Raw genomic sequence first — 21,000 nt, 5'->3', positions numbered from 1 at the left:
CCGATTGGCCAGACCCCAGCAGTGAGCTAACCTACCGGTCGGAGCGTTTGCTCCCTGGTGGTCAGTGAGCATCATAGTGACTGGTCGAACAATCTAACGGTTGGACACTTAGCATATTAGGCTTTCATTATATAAGATAGTATAAACCCTGAATATAAAGAATAAGCAAACAAGTAATTATAGTTGTACATTAAAGCAAAAAAACTCGGTGCTATATATTGTGGTGAGCTGGCACGGCCATGGCATACTCAGCCCCAGGGCGCCATATGTGCCATGCTAGCTCAGCCAGGTTCAGTGACCCTGAGAGGGGGCGGTGAAGGATGGAGAAAAGACAGACAAGAGGAGAAAGCTGGGTCTGGGTGGACGCTGTCCTCTCTGATGGAGAGCAAGCGACAGCACCACGGACTACAAGCTGTGTCTTTATTTTATAGCCAGATTCCACTAGGCAATGTGAGGGCGTGGTCAAGATGTTTACAACAATCTCATGGGTTTTGAATCTACTCAATTACATGCACCTGAACTCTATCAAGCCAACATCACTCAGGCACATGGGGCCACGTGTTCGGACCATAGGATCAAGCTTACAACTATAGCTGTTGGCTATAATTGTGCTGGGAGGGCTCTGCCCTCCAAGCTGGGACTTGCACATGGCAATGAGAGGACTGTGCCCTCTCATTAGTCCAAGGCTTGAACCTGTCCAAACACTGTAGCCGCTCTCCACAATATATCTTAATATTTAAACCAGCACTGGCCAATCTATAATAATAAAAGCGTAATATGCTAATTAGACCGGACAGCTGAATGACCTTCCAGACGTCCTTCTGGACTACTTTCTGGACAAAGCCAGGGCTGCGAGAGCTAAGGCAGGCCACCACGACTGCAAGGGCCAAGCCTCTTGCACGATTTTCATGCATCAGGCCTCTAGCAGATATATAATGTAAGCCACATGTGTTAAACCTTAAGTTTAAGTTTTCTAGTAGCCACATTAAGAATGTAAAAGAAACAGGCAATTTTAATGGTAGTGATATATTCAAAATTAATGCCACAATTTGGCTAACGGCTACCATATTATAGGACATTTCAGATTTAAATATAACCAAAAAAAAATGTAAGTCTAAAATTACAAGGTGGAGAAACCAAGATGGTGGTATAGGTAAACACCGGAGATTGCTGCCTCGCACAACAACTTCAAAAATCTACACTAATAAAAGAGAAACATGGTAATTGGTGTACGACCGCTACCCTTCCCATTGGCTAATCAGCAAGATATGCAAATTAACTGTCAGCCAAGATGGTGGCCGACAGCCAGGCAGCTTGAAACTAACATGAGGCTTGCTTGCTTCAGTGACGGAGGACTCCAACGTTCCCTGCCGGCTGCTGCAGGCCTCTCAGCTGCAACTCTAAGCAACTATGTTGCAAATGTAGAAGCTAAACAAAACCACAGAAACCTGCTTTACTCAGCAGGGCTTCAGCCAGCCAGACCGCAACATTGTATCAAATACAGACGGTAAACAAAGGCCAGAAACCTGTTTTCAGCAGCCGAGGCCTCAGAGCTAAAGCTGGCCCAGAATAAAAAAGAAAGAAAGAAAAAAGGAGGGGTTGGGAGCTTCAGTCACCCATCAGCCTGAAAACGGCCCTCAGCCACTCAGCCAGACTGGCCAAGCACCCCAGTGGGGACCCCCACCCTGATCCAGGGCAAACCCCCACCCTTCAGGGCAAACCAGCCAGCCCTCACCCGTGCACCAGGCCTCTATTCTACATAGTAAAAGGGTAATATGCCTCCCGGCACCAGGATCAGCGTGACAGGGGGCAGCACCCAAACCCCCTGATCGCCCTGCGGCTCTGTGTGTGACAGGGTGCAGCACCCTAACCACCTGATCGGCCCTGCTCTGTGTGTGACAGGGGGCAGCGCCCCAACCCCCTGATCAGCCCTGCTCTGCGGGTGATAGAGGGCAGCGCTCCAACCCCCTGATCCGCCCTGCTCTGTGTGTGACAGGGTGCGGCGCCCCAACCCCCCCCCCCCCACAACAGGCCCTGCTCTGTGTGTGATGGGGTAGAACCATAACCTCCCCCTCGGCCCTGCCCTTAGTGTGACAGTAGCGGCACCCCAACCCCCTGATCGGCCCTGATCTGTGGGTGATAGAGGGCGGCGCCCCAACCCCCTGATCCGCCCTGCTCTGTGTGTGACGGGGGGCGGTGCCCCAACCCCCCTGATGGGCCCTGCTCTGTGAGTGACAGTGGGGAGCTCCTCTACCCCCTGATCGGCCCTGCTCTGTGTGTGACAGTGTACGGAGCCCCAACCCCCCTGATGGGCCCTGCTCTGTGCGTGACAGGGGGCAGCGCCCCAACCCCCTGATCCACCCTGCTCTGTGTGTGACAGGGGGTGGCGCTGCAACTTCCCTATCGACCCTGCCTTGAGTGTGACAGGGGGCGGTGCCCCAACCCCCCAATCAGCCGTACCCTAAGCGTGACTGAGGGTGGCATTGCAACCTCCCAATCCGCCCTGCTATGTGCATGACAGGGGGCGGCGCCCCAACTCCCCAATCGGCCCTGCTCTGAGCCCGACCACAATTTGAACCACACTTTGATCATGAAATGACCAGAATGTGCCAGAAGACACGGCAAAGTAATTTTGCTTCATGATAACGCACCATCACACACTTCAAAACCAGTTAAAGACACGTTAAAAGATCTTGCCTGGGGAGTATTAATCCACCAACCGTATTCACCAGATCTTATTCCTTCAGATTACCACTTGTTCTGATCGATGGCACACGCACTTTCTGAGCAGCACTTCAAAACGTAAAAAGAAGTGGAAATTTGGTCTCTGAATGGTTTGCCTCAAAACAAGAAAAGTTCTATTGGGACGGTATCCACAAATTGCCTGAAAGATGGGGGAAATGTATAGCTAGCGATGGACATTAAATAAATGTCTTTTGATGTTTATTTACATGAATAAAGTACTTTTGATGTTTCTCTTGAAATTATCATGTTTTCTTTGATTATGAAATTCACATTATTAACCGGTACACCTGGTATACAGTTGTACATGTAGCTCTATTGTAGCTAGATATGGTTTGGCTGGAAAACAGATGAGATAACCCAGAAAGACTATGCAGAGAAAGAGTGCTAACAACAAAAAACAGTGTAACAAAATCTATCCCTAAGAGATACAGGAATATGAGCCTACACATTAGAACTGTGACATCTCATTTTTTTCAAAAATTGAATTGCAAATCAAAGAAAAACAAACATTGGAGAAAAGGCCTTAAAGACTTGAATCTGAAAGGGCTCTGATAACTGCTATCTCTTTGCCTTTGGTTCATAAACTTCTGTAACTCCATTTCTTAATAGTGATAATATTTTCCATATTCTATATCATGAAGATACTGTGAGATTGAATAAGCTTGAATGAAGCAGTTGCAATGAAAAATTCATGACAATTACAAACTACTATTAGACAATTCTTTGTGGGTCTGTTTTTTCTATTCATTCTTTTAGAATGGCTACAAATTAATGAAATGAAAGGTAACTGTTGATCAACGCACTTCCCATTCAAATACCAACAGCATATTTCACAGACCTAGAATGAACTCTCCAAAAATTCATCTGGAATAAAAAAAGACCCCGAATAGCTGCAGCAATCCTGAGAAAGAAGAACAAAGTAGGTGGGATCTCAATACCAGATATCAAACTGTATTACAAAGCCACTGTTCTCAAAACTGCGTGGAACTGGCAGAAGAACAGACATATAGATCAATGGAATAGAATTGAGAACCCAGAAATAGACCCAAATCAATATGCTCAACTAATATTTGACAAAGGAGGCAAGAACATACAATGGAGTCAAGACAGTCTCTTCAATAAATGGTGTTGGGGAGAACCAAGATGGCGGCATAGGTTAACGCCAGAGTTTGCTGCTTTGAACAACTACTTCAAAAGTGAAACTAAAACACGGAACGGACATCACCCAGAACCACAGAAACGCTGGCTGAGTGGAAGTCCTACAACTAGGAGGAAAGAGAAACGCACACGGACACTCAGAGGAGGCGCAGTGGTGAAGTCAAATTCTGAGGTGCGGAGTGCGCAGAGCGGGCTGGCGGCGGAGGGCGCGGTTGTTGTTTTCAATCGGGAGGGAGTCGCAGACTCTGAGCACCAGATCCGGGCGAGTCTTTAGGGACCCAGACTCAAACGGGAGAAGCGGGACTGTCTGGCTTTGGTCAGAGTGAGTGCAGCTTTCTCTCCGAGCTTTGCAGCGGGTGCTGGGACTCAGAGAGGCAGAGCCCCTGGGGACAGGACTGAGAGCCGCCATAACTGCTCTCTCCGGCCCACACTGTTGATCCTGTGCGACCCGCCCCGCCCAAGCCCTGCACGGAGGCATTTGCCGGATAGCCTCAGGCAAAGGCTAGATTAGCACCTCCCTAGAGGACAGAAGTTCTCTCACTGCTGACACAGCTGATTCTCATAGCCACTTGGCCTGGAGGTCAAACCCTCCCTGGAATTAGCTACAACAATCAAGATTTAACTATAAGACTTCGAACAAAGACCACTAGGGGGTACACCAAGGAAGCATAACAAAATGCGGAGACAAAGAAACAGGACAAAATTGTCAATGGAAGAAATAGAGTTCAGAACCACACTTTTAAGGTCCCTCAAGAACTGTTTAGAAGCTGTCGATAAACTTAATGAGATCTACACGAAAACTAATAAGACCCTCGATCTTATATTGGGGAACCAATGAGAAATTAAGCATACACGGACTGAAATAACGAATATTATACAGACGCCCGACAGCAGACCAGAGGAGCGCAAGAATCAAGTCAATGATTTGAAATGCAAGGAAGCAAAAAACATCCAACCGGAAAAGCAAAATGAAAAAAGAATCCAAAAATGCGAGGATAGTGTAAGGAGCCTCTGGGACAGCTTCAAGCGTACCAACATCAGAATTATAGGGGTGCCAGAAGATGAGAGAGACCAAGATATTGAAAACCTATTTGAAGAAATAATGACAGAAAACTTCCCCCACCTGGTGAAAGAAATGGACTTACAGGTCCAAGAAGCGCGGAGAACCCCAAACAAAAGGAATCCAAAGAGGACCACACCAAGACACATCATAATTAAAATGCCAAGAGCAAAAGATAAAGAGAGAATCTTAAAAACAGCAAGAGAAAGAAACTCAGTTACCTACAAGGGAATACCCATACGACTGTCAGCTGATTTCTCAACAGAAACTTTGCAGGCCAGAAGGGAGTGGCAAGAAATATTCAAAGTGATGAATACCAAGAACCTACAACCAAGATTACTTTATCCAGCAAAGCTATCATTCAGAATTGAAGGTCAGATAAAGAGCTTCACAGATAAGGAAAAGCTAAAGGAGTTCATCACCACCAAACCAGGATTATATGAAATGCTGAAAGGTATCCTTTAAGAAGAGGAAGAGGAAGAAAAAGGTAAAGATACACATTATGAACAACAAATATGCATCTATCAACAAGTGAATCTAAGAATCAAGTGAATTAATAATCTGATGAACAGAATGAACTGTTGATTATAATAGAATCAGGGACATAGAAAGGGAATGGACTGACTATTCTTGGGGGGGAAAGGGGTGTGGGAGATGTGGGAAGAGACTGGACAAAAATCGTGCACCTATGGATGAGGACAGTGGGTGGGGAGTGAGGGCGGAGGGTGGGGCGGGAACTGGGAGGAGGGGAGTTATGGGGGGGGGAAAAAAGAGGAACAAATGTAATAATCTGAACAATAAAGATTTAATTAAAAAAAAAATAAATAAATAAATGGTGTTGGGAAAATTGGACAGATACATACAAAAAAATGAAACTAGGCCACCAACTTACACCATACACACAAAAAAAACTCAAAATGGATAAAGGACTTAAATGTAAGACAGGAAACCATAAAAATACTAGAGGAATCCAAAGGCAACAAAATCTCAGACATATGCTGAAGCAATTTCTTCACTGATACAGCTCCTAGGGCACTGTAAACTAAAGAGAAAATAAACAAATAGGACTACATCAAAATAAAAAGCTTCTGCACAGCAAAAGAAACCATCAACAAAACAACAAGAAAACCCACTGCGTGGGAAAACATATTTGCCAATGTCATATCTGATAAGGGCCTAATCTCCAAAATTTATATGGAACTCATACAACTTAACAAAAGGAAGATAAACAATCCAATCAAAAAATGGGCAAAGGACCTAAATAGACACTTTTGAAAAGAGGACATTCAGAAAGCCAAGAGACATATGAAAACATGCTCAAAGTCACTAATCATCCGAGAGATGCAAATCAAAACAACAATGAGGTATCATCTCACACCTGTCAGAATGGCTATCATCAACAAATCAACAAACGACAAGTGCTGGAGAGGATGTGGAGAAAAGGGAACACTCATGCACTGCTGGTGGGAATGCAGACTGGTGCAGCCACTGTAGAGAACAGTATGGAGTTTCCTCAAAAAGTTAAAAATGGAACTCCCATTTGACCCAGTGACCCCACTTCTAGGAATATATCCCAAGAAACCAGAAACACCAATCAGAAAGGATATATGCATCCCTATGTTCATAGCAGCACAATTTACCATAGCGAAGATCTGGAAACAGCCTAAGTGTCCATCAGTAGATGAATGGATCAGAAAACTGTGGTACATCTACACAATGGAATACTATGCTGCTATAAAAAAGAAGGAATTCTTATCATTTGCAACAGCATGGATGGAACTGGAGAGCATTATGCTAAGTGAAATAAGCCAGTCAATGAAGGAAAAACACCACATGATTTCACTCATTTATGGATAATAAAGACCATTATAAACTGGTGAACAAAAATAGATACAGAGGTAGAGCAGCATGGAACAGACTCAAACTACAACGGAAAGGCTGGGGAGGGTTGGGGGGCGGGAGGGGGGGTAAGAGGTCAACCGAAGGATTTGTATGCCTGCATATAAGCATAACCAATGGACATAAGACACTGGGGGGTAAGGGAGGCCAGGGAATTGTCAAGGGGGGGAGAGGGGGAGAAAGGAGACATATGTAATACTCTTTGTAATACTTTAAGCAATAAAAAAAAAAAAGAAAGGTAACTGTTGATGAAAGAGACTATAAATAAATCTAAGATATTTTTATTAACACATAGATGTAGAGATATGAGGAAAGAGAAGTATTAACAAGCTATTTCTATATTAAAGCAAAACATTGAGAAAAAACATAATAGCTTAGCATTGAGCCTGAATAATGAATCTACACATCACCTTCCCAAAATAAGCACTTGTATTCTTCTTTTAGAAAGGCATATGTTAGTTTATAAAATATTAATACCAAGTATGCCCTCAGTACTCATGCAAAGTGAAAAAATTCACATGCACAAAAATAGGATGATTTTGTCAGGACAAGTATAGCCCCTTCATTTATCCTCTTCTATATATATAAAAGGCTAATATGCAAAGTGTCGTCGTCGTCCCCCCCCCCCCCCCAGTTTGACCCTGAGACCAGCAGTTCGATCCTCTCTATGATGTGTGCTGACCACCAGGAGGTGGTGCATAATGAAGGAAGGCCCCCATCAGCCCTGATCTCCAGCCAGGCTTAGGAACCCTACCTGTGCACACATTTCGTGCACCAGGCCTCTAGTCCTATATAATAAAGAGCTAATATGCTAACTAGACCAAACAGCAGAACAACAGGCCGGAGGACCTTTTGGATGAAGCCAGGAGGGGAAAGGAAGGGGAGGGGAGGGAAAAGGAGGGAAGGGGAAAAGGGAGAGGGGCGAGGGGGAGGGGGGAGGAGAAGGAAGAAGAAAAGAAAACACAAGACAAGGTAAGACAAGACAAGACGAACACAGGAAAGCCCTGCCTCCTAGTGCTGTGGAAAAAGTGGACAAAAATCTGCCCCTCTTCCGGGATGGCTGGTTTATATTTTACTCTTAGCTTTTCAGAAAACAAGCTTTTGCAACTGAAACTATATTAAATTATCTTCAACTTCCGGCAACATCTTGTGCACTTCATGAACGCCATGCCCGACCCGGACTCTCTGACTGAAATAACGGATTGGGGCCGATGGTCCAAGCGAAAGGGGTCACATCCTCAGAATGGCCTACGGTTTCGCTTCGAAGAAGGAATCGAACTGCCTTTCCTAGCAATTAGCCTTCCTTGCACAGAATCAGAACTAATGATTTTTCTCCCATGGATAGTTCTGAGTCAAAATGTGGAGCTAAAAACCCCATTCCTCCACGAGCAATCATAAATCCTAGAGACTGGGGCAGTCCCTCACGTAAGGCAAGAAGCAGGTGAGCGCGGCCAGCGACGGGAAGTGAGCAGGGGCGAGCGCATCCGGGCCCTGGCCTCAGTCCCGGCCCGCCTCCCTCTCCGCGGGCGTCCCCACCGCTGTCCGAGGGAGGCGCTGCTCCGCCCCGGAGCACCGAAACCCTACAGGGGAGCCGCGGCCCGGGGCACCTACCTGCCCAGCTCCCGCAGGGCGGGGATCATGGACGCCAGCTCCAGGCCGGGCTCGCCCATGGTGAGGAGCGCGACGCTCGTCCACGACGCGCAGAGGGCTCGCGGCGTCTCCACGGCCTCTGCCGTGCGGCTCAGCGCTGGAAGGGGCCTCGCGGAGCCCAAAACTCCTCCCGGAAGCCGCGGTGAGTGCTGCGCGCCGGCCCTCAGGTCTCCACTGACGCCGAGTGGGAGGGGCCAGCGACGCACGCGCCCCGCCCCTTTCCCGGCGGCTTCCGGCGGACGGGCGGCGCGCCTGCTGGTGGCGCAGTGAGGGCGGAGCGGAGCCCTGTGCTCTGTGACTCCCACCTGAAGGGTTCGCAAAGCAGAATATCCCATCTTAGTACAGAGGAAAGGGGCCCTGAGGGCACGGGCCGTACTCTTCGCTTCACTGGTGAAAACTGAGATAGTTCAGCGGGTCAAGGCCTAGACTAGCCCCCACACGTTAGGGTTCTCGTGTTCCTCCCACTCTCTTGGCAGCCTTTCTACAAAAGGGGGCTCCTCCTGTCCTTTCTGTTTCAGCAGTCTTTTTCAACCTGAAGTTACTCAGGTTTCCTTAAGTGTTCTCCTAACTCTTAATATTTTAAAAGTGGCTTAATTGTATTTATAGATATCAAATCAGCAGCAGTACTGTGTTGACTGTTGTGCCCAGATTTCAAGGTTCCCAAGACCCCCAGGGAGCCAGTCAGTCCCATGCAAAAGCAAAGAGTCCTTTTAATGCAAGCCGGCTTGCGCTCCCCATTCACCAGACCCACCGACACAACGGAAAGTCCAGTGGCCGAGAGAGCGAGGCCTGATGGGACAGGGGGTTTTATAGGGGGGTGGAGTGAGAGCAGGAGAGGGGACTGTGGGCCCCGCCGATTGGCCAGGCGCGAGTCGGTGTCTCATTACACAGGATGTGGTCATAGTGATGGTGTACACTTCCTTTGACTATTATTGGTTAGTCCAGAGAAATCCTGGATGTGGCTAGCAGAGGCTTCTTCCGTGAAGAAACACATGGCTCTGTCCCAAAATGGAGGACCCAAGGCAAGATGGAGGGCGCAGTCCTCGCCCGGCTCCCGCTGCTGCCGCTCGAACACGCCACAAGGCAGGATGGCCCTCCCGTACAGCACCTGCAGCCGGCCTGCGGGCGGACCGGGACTCCCGCAGCGGCGCGTCTGGGCGGCACAGGCCCAGCACACGGGGTGCGGCCGGCGGAGCAACCCAGCTCCGGAAGAGCAGCATCCGCTCGGAGCAGGCCTGGCCCACGAGGCTGGCACACTGCAGCACGGCGGCCTCCCCGGGCTAGGGCACGCGCCCCACTCCGCCGCCACCGCTGCCTCGTGGGTCCAGTCCGGGGGGCAGCGGGCGGGTGGCAGCCTGCGCTGGGCTCCCGCCGTGGACGGGGGAGTCGATGCCCAAGGCCGCCAGCAGCATGGCCAGGCCGTGCCTCATGGGGCCTGGCGGCCGGCCCACACAGGCCCCGGCCCCCCTGACCGGGCCCTGAGGGCCGCATGGACCCCCGGCCCCAGTGCGGGCAAGCGGGGAGCCGACCACGGGGGAAGGGAGGAAAGAGCCAGGCGGTGAGGCTTTCCGCTCCCACGACCTCCCCCGTGGTCAGTCGCCGCCTGGCCCCACCCCTCAGCCCGCCTCTGGCCTCGCAGCCGGTCAGGACACTCGGACCCGCTCCGGGGAGGCCAGGCCCTACGGCGGGCGGGGAGGGATTCCAGAGCCCAGCGGCCGGACTCCTCCTCCCGCACCGCCCGGAAAGGCAGGCGGCGCGCCTTTCATTGACCCCTTAACAGGTGTCTAAAGTAAATCAGTGGATTCTGGCTGTAGACATTTTCTAGTTCAACCCAATTTGTTTATATTTGAAATATAGTTATTGTAAGAGACTGTCAACATGTCAAAAGTATGCATTTAATCAGGCAAAGCTATGCAGTATACTTACATTTGTTCTTTGATACAGTATCTAAAAAAAAAATCCAAGTTATGAAATGACAGCCACATATCCTCCTGCCTTGGGGATTTTGCATTTGCTGTACCCTTTGCCTTAACCTTGTATAGTCGTTCTGCAGTTCTGTCATTCTGTTGATTTACATATTATATTTATATAGAGGCCTGTTGCATGAAGAGATTCTTGCAATAGGCCTTCCTTTCCCCTGGCTGCTGGCACCCCTCTCATTGCTCCTCTTCAGATATTTGCAGCCACCAGAGAGCCTCATGTAGACTAGCAAACTTACACTCACACTCTTTCCCCTTCCACCTGCTTTATTTTCCTTCATAACACTGAGAACCAATATAGTATAGTATATAATATTTCATTTACCTCCAATTAGAATATAGGTTCCTTGAGAGCAGGATCTTGTCTGTTTTATTGACCTAAAACATTGCCTGGCATATAGTTGGTGTTCAGTACATATCTGTTAAATGGATAAATTATATAGTGGAAAGAACATGGGATTAGAAATTAGAGGCTCTGCACAAGTTCTCATTCCATCTTTTATCTTTATTTTATATATTTTTTTAATTTTATATATATTTTTATTTTATATAAAAACTAGAGGCCCAGTGCATAGATTCATCCATCAGTGGGGTCCCTCAGCCTGGCCTGCACCCTCTCGCAACCCGGGACCCCTCGAGGGATGTCGCACTGCCAGTTTCGGCCTAGTCCCCGCAGGCCAGGCTGAGGGACCCCACTGGTGCATGAATCCATGCACTGGGCCTCTAATATGCTTATAAGATCTTTGGTTAGTTTCTTCCTACCCCTCCCCCCTCCCTCTGACATTCATCAGTCTGTTCCATGTTTCCCTGCCTGTGTTGAGCGTCTGCCCCCTGGTGGTCAATGCATGACATAACTAACAGTCAAACAGTTGTTTAGGCTTTGATATATATAGACTAGAAGCCCAGCACACAAAATTCGTGAGTGGTTATGGTCCCTAGGCCTGGCCTGTGATCAGGGCCATCTTCCCTGGCTGCTGGCGCCCGGCGCCACCCCCCGCCACCACCTACCCCTGATTCCCTATTTGCCATTGGGTGATCAGAGCCTGCTGGCCAGGGGGAGGGACCGAGTGGTTGGCCATTCTTCCCGCTCACTGGTCCCACCCCCCCACTGCCACCCACCCTCGATTCCTCATTCACCATTGGGCGATCGCAGCCTGCCAGCTGGAGGGAAGGACTGAGAGGTGGTCATGCACCTCATAGTGACTGGTCAAGTGGTCGTTCGGCCATTCTGTCGATTTGCTTATTATATTTATATTAGAGGCCTGTTGCACAAAGAGATTCGTGCAATAGGCCTTCCTTTCCCCTGGCTGCTGGCACCGGTTTGCCTCTGGCACCCGGGGCCCAGGCCTTCGCTCTGGCTGAATTCTGGCCGGAACCGGCTCCACGGCTGTGAGGCTTTCGCTGCTCCACTGGCCCTGGGCCATCAGGCTTCACTCCACCGCTTGGAGCCTACGTATGCAAATTAACCGCCATCTTTGTTAGCGGTTAATTTGCATATCGTGCTGATTAGCCAATGGGAGGTGTAGCAAAGGTATGGTCAATTACCATGTTTGTCTATTATTAGATAGGATATATATATGCTCTAATCCTTCCATTTCCAGAGAAAGGGCCAAAAGAGGGTTGCTGAAAGTGATAAGGGAAGCAGCAGGGTGAACTTTTTTATTTTTTTGGGGGGGAGAGTTTCCTCCCGATGAGGGGCTTCAAAGGACAGCAGCCTACTTCTGCTACCCTCTGTCTCTAGAGAGACAATTTCTGATTGGCATCTGGCAAGACAGAGCAGTTGCAGGTACAGGACTGGGAGTGCCTTTCTGCATGCAGCTCCCTGGAGAGTCTCTTCCGGCCAAAGGCCATTTCTCCCGGAGCCAGGGTGGCTGGGTGGCCTGGGGCAGGAGGACAGAATAGAACCAGAGTCAAAGGGCAGGGCAGGAAGAAGTATGGAGTAAAAGATTGAGGGTGAGAGAGGGAGAGGGTGAAATCTGTGTGGGAGGGTGAGGGGGCAGGAGGGCTGGTGCAGAAAGAGAGTTGGGGGCAGCATAGGAAGGTTTGGAGGTACTGGGGCATTAAGAGGGACCTGCAGATGCCAGAACAGGGGAAAGGGTCTACAGAATCAGGTGGGGGTCCGCAAGGGTGAGTATATACTAAGTCCCTTCCCCAGACCCTGCCATCCCAGGTGGCTAGTGGGAGGGGTCCATAGTGAGGTGCTGAGCCCCCTACACTTTGTGTCTGAGTCTGAGGCTCCAGAACATGTGGCCAACACACCCCGCCCCTGCCACCCCCGTCGAAGTGCTGCCATTTGGAACACATTTGCAGACACATGGATTTTTTTAAGTTATCTTTTTAATTCACTCTGTTTCCTACTTGTCATTTTTTATTGAAAAGGCGGATTCTGCAGGTGTGTGTTCCTTTGCGGGGACAGCAGGGGTGTTCTCCACGGGCAGAGATCCGATGAGAGACAGAGACAAAAGGCCCAGGGAGACATGGGGAATGAGTAAACAGGATCAGAGAGCAAGGAACAGGGAGAGAGATGCACAGGGTGAGACAGACAGACACAGAGAACCCAGGAAGGCTAAGGGAGGGACTCAGCCCTAAGGGCAGTGCAAGTGTGCTGAGAAATCCTGCTTCGGGATGGTGGATCCCTCCACCTCCAACTAAGGCCCCTGGGGCTGAGCTTGCTCTCCTCTGTGCTCTGGTTCCGTTCAGCATAGACATGGCTGAACTGGCCTCAGGGAAAGGGCTGGAAGGATGTGGCGGGCAATGGACTGAGTACTCAGGACCAGGATCGCTGAGGGCTAGGGATCCGAGACCAGACAGAGAGGAGGACCTGGAGGCGATCCCTCCCAAGTCCCCACACACCTTCTGTTTTTGAGTGAAGCCTGAAACCCGAATCCCCAATCCTGTGCCGAGCCTCTGGAGAGTGCCCTAGTGTGATTTCCCTAACCTCACTGAGCCCTGGCTGTGCCACCTGCAGGAGAAGAGCACTGGTGGCTGAGGTTTGGGAAATGGCTCCGGGGGCTGAGGAGACAGAGTGCTGTTTAGGACACCTAGGTTTAGCGATTACATCTGAAGTCCCAGGGATGTTTGGCCTTCGCCCCTGCTCCTGGCTTACGAGTATGTAGGACTTGCCACCCCTCCTCTCCTCATCGGTGCCTGGTACTCGCAAACCTGCCCAGCAGCCAGTGTAGACACGCAGCCTAGGACACACAAAGATATCCCCTAGCCAGCTGTAGACAGTTGGGCAAACACACACAACATGACACAGGGTGCTGTCTGTGGACAGGGATAGAGCTTCCCAGCCAGTAAGAGAGCTCATTCATTCAGCTGAGCAGCAGCTCCGTGGGCGTGTTCACCCTGGGTGCAGCTCCAAACTGAAAGCCTGGGATAATTAGAGCTAATTATATGTGTGCAAACAGCCGCAGCAGAGGCCATGGGCCTGGCCCAGCCATGGGCAAACTACGGCCCGCGCGTTTGAAATGAATAAAACTAAAAAAAAAAAAAAAAGACCGTACCCTTTTATGTAATGATGTTTACTTTGAATTTATATTAGTTCACACAAACACTCCATCCATGCTTTTGTTCCGGCCCTCCGGTCCAGTTTAAGAACCCATTGTGGCTCTCGAGTCAAAAAGTTTGCCCACCCCTGGGCCACTCCTCCCCCGGCCTGCCCCCTGCTGCTGGGGCTTTGCTGGCACAGCTGGGGTTGAGCGTCTTGGGGAGGGAAGGGCAGGTGGATAGCCCCAGGGGTTGGAGTGAGCCCTCAGTCTCCAGAGCACCCTCACCCCCACCCCCCACCTCCCATGATTACACACTCCAGTGCGCGCTGGGCCCCTGAATGCCCCAGATGGCAGGTCGCGACCAGGTTAGGAATTGGACCAGAACTTGGTTCGAGCTCCCCTTGGCCTTGTGCTGAGTGGGCCCTGGCGGCATGGGCCCCAACACTTGGGTCCTTAGCTTTCTATTATCTTGGCCTCCTGAGCATTCCCCTCTCTGCAAAGATTTGAGACTCGGCTCTCCTTGTATCCTGCCACGGGGAGTGCCTGTCTGGAGCTGAGGCCAAGGGTGAGGAAGGGACAGAGTCTGATGTTTGGCTGTTGGTGATCAGTTTGTTTCTGCCTTGATGCACCACAGGACCCCAAAAGGGTGACTTTCCTGAGCTTTCATTTGCGCATCCACACCGTGCATGCCTCCTCTGGGACTCGGAGTCCAAGGGGAAGGAGAGAGATGTGAATTCCTCATGAATGAGGCTTTATACTTTGAACTGCTAGCCTGAAGCAGTGATCTAATTTTGTGGTTTCAGGAGCCTTTGCTGGGTTGGGTTGGAGTGGTGGCGGGGTAGGGTTTTATATTTCTATAGAGGCCTGGTACACGAAATTCATGCATGAGGGGGTGGGTCCCCTCAGCCCAGCCTGCACCCTCTTTAATCCGGGTCCCCTTGGGGGATGTCCGACTGCTGGTTTAGGCCCAATCCCTGGGATCGGGCCTAAACCGGCAGTTGAACATCCCTCTCACAATCCTGGACCACTGGCTCCTAATCGCTCACCTGCCTGCCTGCCTGATCACCCCTAACTGCCCCTCCCTGCCAGCCTGATCGCCCCTCACTGTCTCTACATGCCAGCTTGATCGCCCCTAACTGCCCCCTCTGCCAGCCTGGTTACCCCCAACTGCTCACCTCTGCCAGCCTGGTCACCCCCAACTGCCCCTCCCTGCTGGCCTGGTTGCTCCTCATGGCCCTTCTGCCAGCCTGGTCGCCCCATGCAGCCTGCTTATTCAGTCATTTCCTCATCTCTCACTAACCCCCCTGCGGCCTCATCGTAGGCAGCCATCTTGTGAGAGTGTGAGAGTTAATTTTCATGTTACCTCTTTATTATATAGGATAGAGGCCCAGTGCATGGGTGGGGTCTGGCCAGCCTGCCCAGATGGGGGCCCCCCAGTTGGGGTTGAGGGTACCTGCTGGGGGGTGGGGCCAGCCGGGACCAGGGGCCATGGGAGGTTTTCTGGCCAACCCCGCCCCCAATTGGGGTGGGGGGACCCCTTGGGGGTGGGGCCAGCAGGGGTGAGAGGCCACGGTCGTTCTGGTTGTTGTGGTCATTACACCATAACAGTTGCTGGGCTTTTATTACATAAAACTAGGAGCCCAGTGCACAGTTTGAAATCACACACTGCCCTGCCTTGACACCCAAACCTGTCCACGCAGAGCTCCAGTGCTCCTGGCCCAACCCCCAAACCCTCTGGCCTTCTTTGGCCACTTCAAGCCCCTCCCTCAGTCCCTTGAGTCACCTAGGGCTGGTTCCGCCTTCTCTGGGTGCCTCCCCACTTCCGCCCTGTCTCTGGAGCAATGCGGTGGCTCTGCCCTGTCATGGCACCAGAGGAGAGCGTGGAAGCCTCCTGCCTCTCCTTCCCCTCGCACTCTGAGTGCCCTGCGCTGTGCTCCCTCCCCTAGCAGGTGGGCCATGTGGGGCACTCAGAGTGCGAGCAGTGGGTAGTGAAGGACTGGTGAGGAGGGCGCTATGCGCACTCACCTCTGCCCTCCCCCGCAAGGGATGGTCCCGTCTCTTCTGGGCGCCTCCCCGCTTCCACCCTGTCTCTGGAGCAACACCACAGCTAATATGCTAATGACCTGGTCATTACTGTTACTGCGTATCAACCATTAGCATATTAGCTCTTTATTAGTATAGATAATCTATTTTTATTGCTTTCAGAGAGGAAAGGAGAAGGAGAGAGAGCTAGAAACATCAATGATGAGAGGGAATCATTGATCAGCTACCTCTTGCAGGCCTCCTACTGGGGATCAAACCCACAACCTGGGCATGTGCCCTTGACTGGAATCAAACCCTGGACCCTTCAGTCCTCAGGCCAACACTGTATCCATTGAGCCAAACTGGCTTGGGCTCTCATTCGATCTTTTAGAAACTGTATTATCTAGGAAAAGTTACTTAACCTCTCCATACTTCAGTTTTCATCTATAAAATGGAATTTAATAGTAGCTACCTCACAAGATTATGGTAAAGATTAAATAAGAGGTGGTAGAGTCATAAACCCGAATATAATTTCTTAAAGTGAATGAATTATGCATCACATGCAACCAAGATAAATCCTGAAAATGATGTTGAGGGGAAAAAAGCAAATTGCAAAGGAATGCATAATAGTATATCACTTACATTCCATTATAAAACCACAAAAAAAGACTTTGTGTGGGAGATATATATATATGTACATATATACATATACATATATGCCGGGAGCCGGTCCATCCTTGCTGTTTCAAGGGACCTGGCATATATGGCATACGGTTCTTAATATGTTTGCTCACCTTCTTGGCGCTGTGTTTTAACCAAGGTCACCTCTCCGAGAAAGGTTGAATCCCCAGGTAGGGATTTTCCCCTGAAGTTAGGGAGGGAATAAAACCCTTCAACTAAGTGCCAGGCGGGTAATTAATCACTTTAACTACGCACAATCATGCTTAAACTACATAATCTTTTCTCCCTGGAATGGAGATAAGAAACGCCCTAACCTTTGTAATAGAGATTGATAGGATTGAATCAACTGGTATAAATACAGTTGTAACAAGACAGAAACACACAGAACTTAGAACACAGAATTCAGAAGACAGAACCTACACGGAGCCTGGAGACAGAAGAACTTCGCTGGAGAGAAAATGGCAAAAGATCCTGGACTGAACCTGACTACAGAAATTGGCAAGAGAACCTGACTAGAACCTGTACAGAACCTGGCTGGAGATCCTAAGCAGAACCTCTCTGGAGATCGAGACCAGAACTTGGCTGGAGATCCTGGCTAGGCTGCTGATCAACTGAATGCTGTCTCCGTGTCATTCCTTCTTCGCCGACTCCGTCCACGCCTTTGGGAACCCCTGGACCTGCTGGGGTTGGACCCCGGCACATATACATATACATATACATATACATATACATATACATATACATATACATATATATACATATATATATCCTATCTGATAAAAGAGAAACATGGTAATTAGCGTACATCCGCTACCCTTCCCATTGGATAATCAGTGAGATACACAAATTAACTACCAGCCAAGATGGCAGCCGGCAGCCAGGCAGCTTGAAGCGAACATGAGGCTTGCTTGCTTCAGTGATGGAGGAAACCAATGTTCCCCGCCTGCCTTGCTGGCCTCTGAGCTTGCAGTTTGAAACATTGTTAGAAATATAGAAGCTAAACAAAACCCCAGAAACCTGCTTTCAGCTCGCTGGGATCTCAGAGCTGGAGTTGATACAGTGTTTCGATTATAGAACCCAAACAAACCAGATACCTGCTTTCAGCAGCGGAGGCCTAAGAGCTGGAGCCAGAGCTAAAGCTGGCCCAGAATAAAAAGAAAAAAAGGAGCAGTTGGGAGCTTCAGTCACCCGCCAGCCTGAAAACAGTCCTCAGGCCCTCACCCAGACTGGCCAGGCACCCCAGTGGGGACCCCCACCCTGAAGGGTGTGTGACCAGCTGCAAACAGCCATCATCCCCTCACCCAGGCTGGCCAGGCACCCCAGTGGGGACCCCCACGCTGATCCAGGACACCCTTCAGGGCAAACCAGCCGGCCCCCACCCATGCACCAGGCCTCTATCCTATATAGTAAAAGGGTAATATTATGCCTCCCGGCACCAGGATCAGCATGACAGGGGGCAGCACCCAAACCCCCTGATCGCCTTGCAGCTCTGTGTGTGACAGGGGGCGGGGCCACAACCTCCCTATCTGCCCTGCTCTTTTCGTGACAGGGGAAGGTGCCCCAACCCCCTGATCTGCCCTGCTCTGTGGCTGGTAGAGGGCGGTGCCCCAACCCCCTGATCTGCCCTGCTCTGTGTGTGACAGGAGGCGGTGCTCCAACTCCCCTATCGGCCCTACTCTGTGAGTGACAGGGGGGAACTCCTCAACCCCCTGATGGGCCCTGCTCTGTGCATGACAGAGGGGAGCTCCCCAACCCCCTGATTGACCCTGCTCTGTGCATGACAGGGTATGGAGCCCCAACCCCCCTGATGGGCCCTGCTCTGTGCATGACAGGGGGTGGCGCCACAACCTCCCCATTGACCCTGCCTTGAGTGTGACAGGGGGCGGTGCCCCAACCCCCCAATCGGCCCTACCCTGAGCGTGACTGAGGTTGGCATCGCAACCTCCTGATCCGCCCTGCTCTGTGCATGACAGGGGGCGGCTCCCCAACTCCCCAATTGGCCCTGCTCTGAGCCCCATTAGGGGCTGCATCTAGGGATTGGGCCTGCCCTCTGCCACCCGGGAGCAGGCCTAAGCCAGCAGGTTGTTATCTCCCGAGGGGTCCCAGACTGCAAGAGGGCACAGGCCGGGCTGAAGGAGCCCCCTCCCCCCCGAGTGCACAAATTTTTGTGCACCGGGCCTCTAGTGTATATATATAAAGTATAAAAATGACTGGGGAGGATATGCATCAACACCAGAACTGCTATACCATTGAAGAAGGGAACAGGAAATGAAATTAGGAGCCTTCAGAATATCTGTGAGGGTTTTCTTTCAATAGGACCGGAATTAATCATGAATAATTTAACACTGGTTATATTTGGATGGATGTTTTATTACTATTTGTATCTGTATGGTTAAGATATCCCAAAATGTATGAAAATATCCTTAGGGTGAAAAATGATCAACCAAAAAGTAACTAATGTTAGGTATTATTTTTGGATCATATGAAGAAAGATTATAAAAATTACAATTATTATATGGGAGGCAATAGCTGAATATCATTGCAATTCTAAAAGGCAGAATTAGAACAAACATTAGAGACAATAAATTGGGAATTCGATTTAATTCAAAAAGGTATTTTTGTGCAAGACACTGTGTTATTTACTTATGTGACACAAGATGAGGAAGACAAAGTTAGTTTCAAGTATGTACAATCTGTGGATGTAGAAAAAATATAATAACCCAGAAAATTACAAGCAAAGCAAAATCCTACAAGTGCCAGATTAAATATGTAAATAGCATGCACTGGAAAAAATATAGAGAAGGGAGAGATCATACCTACTTTAAGAGGAGAAAAGGTAGATAAGGAGCTGACAGAGAATGTACACCCCATCTGAGACAGTGTGTGAAAGATGAACTAGATTTGAAGAGACAAAGATTGGAGAAGAAGGATATATTCTAACTAGAAATAATAGTATGAACAAAAAGCATCCTGAAGGAGAGTAGAGTGATTCAGTTTGGCTGGTGTTAAGGAACATTTAAAGTAGTCTGGGATGCTTGTACAGACCTCAGTAAACAACAGAGAGGCACTGCAATATTTTATATGAAGAGTGACACAGTCAAAGCTACATTCAAATCTGGCAGGAGGGTACAGGACAGAATAAACAGAGGGTAGTAGATCATTTAAAGAAATCAAACTTTTTTAGCAGTGTATCAATAAATGAGCAGTTGATGTTATTCTAAGTAGAAATCCTTCCTCCAGGTACCCACATATTTCTCTCCTCTAAACTTTTGAAGTTTTTCATACAGCTGAGTCTATTTGCTTATCTCCCACTCAGTCCTAAACCTACATACACTATACTCTTTGTCTTTCTACCCCCTCTTAAATACCTCTCACCAAAGTCACCAATGATTTTCATATGACTAAATCCCAAAAGACATCGATCAGCCCTTCCTTTCTTGACCTCTCAGCAGCATTTGACAACATAGATTAATATCTCCTTCTTGCAACACTTTCTTCCTTTGACCTGCATAATTCTAGTTTAACTTCCTTTCTCTTTTTTATTCCTAAGTGACCTCATTTACTCTTAAAGCTTCTGATACCTTAACTTTCCACCTACTGATCACTCCCAAATTCTTTGCTTCTACTGAGGTCTGAACTTTTCTCTTCCAACTGAATTTTTTTCTCTTGAATTATTCCCAGGCACTTTATTTTTTGTTTAACTTATTATTATGGAAAGTTTCAAATAGATACAAAAATAGAGAGACTAGAGAACTCCCTTATGCCCATCACCAACTTCAACAGTTATCAGCATATGGTGTGTCTGTATTTCATCTATATCCACCCCTCCCACTTCTCCTGTCCCCGATTGGATTATTTTAAAGAAAATTTGAACATCATATCAATTTACCTGTAAATACTTCAGTTTGTATCTTTTAAAGATATGGACTCCTAAATATCAAAGCTATCCACTTTCCTCCAAATCCAATTACCATCATTCTACTTTCAAACTATCACTCTTGCCAAAATTACTTCAACAGTGTTCTAGCTTGCCTTTCTTCCTTTAGGCTTGTATCCCTTAAATCTATTCTCTATACGGGGAGTCTCCCAACTGTTTTAATTGTTCAATAACATTATTGAAATATTTATTTATTTATTTATTTATTTATTTATTTATTTATTTATTTTTAAAGAAAGCAAATCTTGCCCTTGGCAAGGTAGCTCAGTTGGTTAGAATGTCGTCCTGATATACTAAGATTATGGGTTCAATCCCCAGTCAGGGCACATACAAGAATTGACCAACAAATGCATAAATAAGTGGAACAACCAATCTATG

At 48.9% G+C, this 21,000-nt stretch overlaps 1 protein-coding gene across 5 annotated transcripts in view; it reads right to left on the bottom strand.

The window, feature by feature from the left end:
* ATR (ATR serine/threonine kinase) overlaps positions 1–8,703 on the bottom strand; it is a 186,760-nt gene extending 178,057 nt beyond the window's left edge. For 4 of the 5 annotated variants that reach the window (XM_059688266.1, XM_059688268.1, XM_059688267.1 and 1 more), the window contains exon 1: positions 8,474–8,703. In XM_059688266.1, the coding sequence (XP_059544249.1) occupies positions 8,474–8,532 (59 nt within the window). In that variant the 5' untranslated portion in view covers positions 8,533–8,703. The remainder of the gene's footprint in view (positions 1–8,473) is intronic. The other variant, XM_059688269.1, reaches the window with a different exon arrangement.
* Positions 8,704–21,000: the final 12,297 nt, after the last annotated feature.

Source organism: Myotis daubentonii, chromosome 3 (genome assembly GCF_963259705.1).
Source record: "Myotis daubentonii chromosome 3, mMyoDau2.1, whole genome shotgun sequence".
In the NCBI taxonomy this organism is placed as follows: domain Eukaryota; kingdom Metazoa; phylum Chordata; class Mammalia; order Chiroptera; family Vespertilionidae; genus Myotis; species Myotis daubentonii.
This window is presented reverse-complemented; position numbering and strand designations above follow the sequence as displayed.